General features: G+C 32.9%; 1 protein-coding gene across 7 annotated transcripts in view; it reads left to right on the plus strand.

Annotated features, from left to right (window-relative positions):
- Nucleotides 1-5,432, plus strand: part of LOC111410835 (F-box protein At4g00755-like) — a 55,009-nt gene extending 49,577 nt beyond the window's left edge. For 5 of the 7 annotated variants that reach the window (XM_023041405.1, XM_023041404.1, XM_023041400.1 and 2 more), the window contains one exon: nt 5,001-5,432. In XM_023041405.1, coding sequence (XP_022897173.1) covers nt 5,001-5,157 — 157 coding nt within the window. In that variant the 3' untranslated portion in view covers nt 5,158-5,432. Of the gene's footprint in view, nt 1-787; nt 2,603-2,719; nt 2,893-3,211; nt 3,331-5,000 lie in introns of those variants that run through there. The other 2 variants (XM_023041406.1, XM_023041403.1) reach the window with 2 other exon arrangements.
- The last annotated feature ends 334 nt before the right edge of the window (nt 5,433-5,766 follow it).

The raw sequence follows: 5,766 nt of genomic DNA on the forward strand, positions 1-5,766 counted from the left end.
ACGGGTAGATGAAAGTTAACATGGCAAATTCTGGTTGCTTTGGACGGTCCATTATATGTATTAGTTAACCGTATGGACAATGGTGGATGCAGGTATAGGCCAGCTAGAGCAGCCGCCCTAACTGGATCTGCCGGGAACAAATTTTTTTTTGTTGGCCCGGGAACAAGTTTTTTTGTTGGCAACAGCTAAATAAATTATATTATATAATTGATAATTCATTTTATGTACAAACATTCTACGTAGTTGAGTTGGTTGGAGCTACCATAATCAAATTAGAGCTCACGAGTTCGAAACACTTTCAAAGCAATTTGTATTGCAAATTTTCTAATTCGACAATTTTTACCAAAAGTAATGCAAAGGAAGCGATTAGAATATGTAACCTTCTTTAAGATTGTTGAGGATCAACCTTCTTTAAAATTGTTGAGGACTTGACCACTGTGGCACTATAAGGATCCTGTCACTCAATGTATCAAAATTTGTTATGTTCTTTAAAAAATTTAATGCAATTAAATCGATTCAAACCTTTTCTCTATTTTTTGGATTATGCAAAGTTTGACTGCTGGGACAGTATTGAATTTTGTCACAAAATTAACCCCCGTTTGTTTCCCATTATTTGCCCATTAAAATGAAAAATATGGCCGTTATCCATCACATCAAGCCTCCATATTTGATTTTCTATCTCTAGTGTGGGGCCCGTAACGGCTATATTTTTTATTCTCATTTTTACATTAATATGTACCAAACGGGGCCTTAATGTATCTTCATTTTTAGCAAAATAATTGTTATATTTAATTTTAAATATTTTATTGCGACCGACGAAAATAGTCAACCACTGCCAGTGTTTACTCAAAATGCTTGATTCGCCTCTACGTGTGGAGTGGTAAAAAGGATTCACATGGACCCTAAATTATAGTAGATGATGCTTAGTTTGTTGTTTGTATGTTGTAAGTGTCTAGTGCACGTCTAGAGACACAAAACTAAACACTTGTTCTCCATGCACATAGTAATACTTCTGTTATGTCAACAAAGATAGCCTAGTATGTGGTTTGATATTTACATTTTTTATCAGTACAGTGAGTTGCGCATAATTCACATTTCCTGTCAGTGCAATCTTTTTGCTTTCATGCTTTGTTGTGGTTTGTTAAGGAATGTGATATTATTTGATAGGTAGTAGTAGTACAGATGGTTCAAGTTTCTTAAACATTGCTATTGGAATGCCTAAAATGTCCCATTTTGAAAAATGTGGAACCAAATTCAAGCGAATTTTGACATGTGAAGTTTTTGATGAACCTCGTTTCGAGTCAATTTTCTTATGAAGTTATCTAGTTTTTATATAAACTTTCTGTAAACCAAGTTGAAGTTGAATTATCTTAAAGATGCTATCTTGCTAAAAAAAATTTTGATGTATCTGTTGTATTTAAAAAATGAATCTAAAACCTTCCCCAGAAGTTTTTGGTTTTCATTTCATCAGAAACTATTAGCTGGAACATAATATGGCACATGAGGATTAGGTAAATGTATTTGAGACATACTATGTTGATTCTCCTGGATTTGTTATGTCAACATTATCAACCTACAGGGTGCATGTTGATTAGGTAAAAGTATTTGAGAGAAAGTATGTTGTTAGATGCATACTTGAGAACCTTTTATATGTGCTGACCACCTTGTAAATTTATTAATATTCATAAATTTTGATCTAGTCGAACATGTTTGATGTCAAGCTTGCTGGGGATTAAGGTTGTTGATGATGTAAAGCTAATCTTGCTAATTTAAGATGGTGGGACACGCAATTGTCATTTTCAGCTTGATTTATGCTGGCGTACTTTCTCACATTAATTTCAGGATCTTTCCAACAAAATAAACTAGTTGACATTTTATACATGCATATTCTATTGTCATTTACCAGAACGATAGTATTGTTATCGGTGAATTTTGCATTTTTATTTTATTTTTTAATCATATTTAGTGCTTTCATACTGTATATAGGATAGGTATGTTGCAGTACAAGATGTCCATTGATCCTGCCAGTTCAGTGTAACTGATTTGGCTCCCATTTATCTGCTACTTATACTGTTTAGATTTGAAAGTTCTTTACTTTCTATAGTTTGAAAGAGAGATGGATAAATAGAAGGAATCAAGGAAAGAAATACTATGCTTTGACTTGCGATGACATTGATTTTTCTGACAGTGATTGAGAATGAACTCGCTAAAAAGGCGTGCTTGAATATGTATCCTCAACTATCCAATATTGTCAGTATTGACAAAATGAATGATGCAACCACGAGTTCGGAATTTAACAACACCTCGGAATTGGAGATTCTCAAGAGGGATCACAAGGTTTATGTTATTTTACTTCTGGCTCTTAACAAGTCAAACCTTTCTCCCATGGATTGCATAGAAACTGCAGTCTGGGTTTCCAGCACTGATAATTATCCACGGGAAAGTGTAGTTAATACTCTGGAGCCAAGTGACAGACTTAATAGGAGATTTTCATACTGGTCTAGTGAAGGTCAAAGTGATCCTTACATACCTGAGACATTAATGTATAAACTGAGTGACGGTATTTGGCTTGTCACAGAGATTGATATACAACCCTTTGAAGGTAATTATTGAGCTTAATTTTTTGCTACTTACCATTCCTTGTTAATTACTTTGGCTTTTTGTTTGAGCATATCTTTGTGGTGCTTGTTACTAATAGAATAATATTATGTTCCTTTAGCCTTTTTCCAGTCGGGCAAACCCATATATTCAGCAAAATCAGTAAGATTTCGAATAAATTATCCTAAATCCCCTCAGGATGTTGCAATACAACTCAGACGTCGTCCACATCTAAAGCCAGCTGATGACATGTTTGAATGGACATACACTTCGCCAGAGTTTCCAATGACACAGGTTTTTGTTTGTACTGTGGTTTAATTTTAAACATCTCTGCTTTTGATATTTGTTCTCGTCTTTCCGCTTCATCACATCTGGACTCTAATCACATTTCTTCTCTGTGTGTGGCACTGTTCAGTTTTTTTTCTCACTTGGTTGATGGGAACGGGAGTGTTGTTTTTTGTCACAATAATATCATTTACTTAATTCGTTCCCCACGCACTCCACCCAGTTTTTGTGTGTGTATTGTCAAGAGAGCCTCTACTCATCTTTAGATGTATCTAGAAGTAGTTCATACTGGAAGGATCATCTTCCGATAATGTTTTTCTCCGAACAGGAAAATCGTTTGCAGCCATTCAAGCTACCAGAACCCGTTCTTTGCATGGGTGGATATTTGCAGATTGAGTTGCTGGGTAGGGTCCAAAGACAAGAAATGGATGGATTGTTCTACATATGGTGCGTTCCCTTACACTTTCCCTTGTCCTGTATCCTGCATTCTTTATCCTTATCCTTACCCTTACCCTGTTACTATATTGGAATTAGAAACAGTAAAGCAGTTTAGTAAGTTGATTTGCACGGTTAATTGTATTTTCACTTGAAATCTTCAAATTCCATGGAGATTGTCGAATAAGATCAAGGGATTAAAATATGATCGTCGAATAATATATAATTCCAATTCAAGGAAAAGTTGATGCATTTATGTGGTTGACTTTGACATTTTTGTGGTAAATTAAAAGTTACTAAAAAACTGCAGGGGTGTTTTCTTTGCTGTTTTCCAGTTTTTGAAAACGTCCAAAACGCGTTTGGTCACTCATTTCAAAAAATGCATTTTCAAAAATAAGGAAAAATTTATGACTGAAAATGTAGAACAATTTTTTTTTTTTTTGGGCATTTTCAGTTAAAAAACCTAAAACGCGGAAAACATGCCGTTTTTGATTTTTTTTCCTACTTAGCAGTACTTTTAAAATAGTAAATTCACCAAGTTTAAAATATATATTATCTGGTAATATATTAGCTTAAAATTATTATGTTTTACTAAATAATCAAATTAATCGAATAAATGTCATAAAACAATTTCTTAACATTTATTATTTTATTTTTGTAGCAAGAAAATATAGTAAATTCACCAAGTTTAAAATATATATTATTTGATAATGTATTAGCTTAAAATTATTATGTTTTACTAAATAATCAAATTAGTTGAATAAATGTCATAATTTTTTTTAAATTTATTATTTATTTTTGTAGTACGAAAAATAGTAAATTTACCAAGTTTTAAAATATATATTATCTGATAATGTATAAGCTTAAAATTATTATGTTTTATCAAATAATCAAATTAATTGAATAAATGTTATAAAACAATTTCTAAAATTTTTAAACCAAATGCATTTTCTAGTTTTCTATTTTGAGAAATCGTTTTTCAAAATAACAAACCAAACACGTTTTCTATAATTCAAAAATAGTTCTTCAAAACAGAAAATGTTTTTTGTTTTCAAAAATGAAGATAGAAAACGCAAACCAACCGCACCCTACATATTTTGTTCAGTCAAAAATTTGGTAGCATGTTCGCAACTACTATCCATTTATTAATCACATATTTTGTGGGATCCAATACTATACCTTCTACAATATTACTAATGATTTTAACTGAATACTCACCTTGTATAAGTGAATTGGCAAGTAAAACTTCCAATGCCTAAAACACCCAAGCACACAAATTTATAGAGGTTCACTCTACATCAACTTGCTCCCTTTCCCTTGCAAATTTTTCACTATAACAAAAATGCAGATTGCATAGTTTTATCCTGCCACCCGTGCCTTATCCATGAGAAAAATGCTACCCCTCTCCCATATTTCTGTATATCACGTAGGAAACTATAGCGACCTAATACCAACAGTGCCATTAGGTTCCCTAGAACCCAACAGGAGGTTGAAAGAATCGATCATATACAGCTTAATGAAGCCTCTTCCTCGATGAATTTTGCAGTAACTGTAGCATGTTATGTTGATTGTTCGTTTTGTGTGCGTGGCTGCATGTTGGATTTAGTGTCTATACTTGTGTATATGTGACTCCGTACATTTTGTAACTAAAATGACATGACTCTTATCACTAAACACTGCAGCGTGGATCATGTTCGAGTTCTTGGGAGGCCCCTGTATCCTGCTTTTGACGTAGTGATCATAGCACCACGTGGAAAGTTGTTGCTCAAATATAATCCTATGGCTTTTAGCTCTGTTCTGAAAAGCGTTTCCATTGATGAAATCACGCACATGCGCTAACTAGAAGAAAAGATGATGTTGGAGCGCCCAAGTGTACTGAATATTTTGTCGCGTGAGAAGAGGAGGACTAAGATATGGATGAAGTTTTTACTCTGTAATTTTGCTGCATTCCGGTCTTCCCATAAGTTGTATATTTCTAGACTTCAATGCACTCCTCGTGAGTTATCTTATTTTCCATTCTACCACTTGAGAACAGTTAACCCTTTAGATTTTCTCGAATAGAAATAATGTATTATGAAGTGTTTGCAATACTTGGCCCTTTTTGGCTTAGCTAACAGATTTTCAGTAGATTTGATAAAAATTGAGGAAACGCTTGATTGACGAATTGATAAGGGCTTAGCTAACAATTAGATTTTCGGTAGATTTGATAAAAATTGAGGAAATGCTTGATTGAAAAATTGATAAAGGTTGTAGGTTTCATGAAATGTGTGGTTGGAATTAATTGTTTAATTTGATTTAGATTTTTATCAATTATTTTAGCTAAATCAAATCGGGATATAGTCCTTATTTGTCTCTTGTTTATAATTAGTTAAACTAATTTTTATCTATATATTTTATGAGAATCATTTTTATTTATTTATAATGTAAATAGATTATAAACAACTCTAG

The sequence above is a fragment of the Olea europaea genome, chromosome 15, assembly GCF_002742605.1.
Source record: "Olea europaea var. sylvestris chromosome 15, O_europaea_v1, whole genome shotgun sequence".
In the NCBI taxonomy this organism is placed as follows: domain Eukaryota; kingdom Viridiplantae; phylum Streptophyta; class Magnoliopsida; order Lamiales; family Oleaceae; genus Olea; species Olea europaea.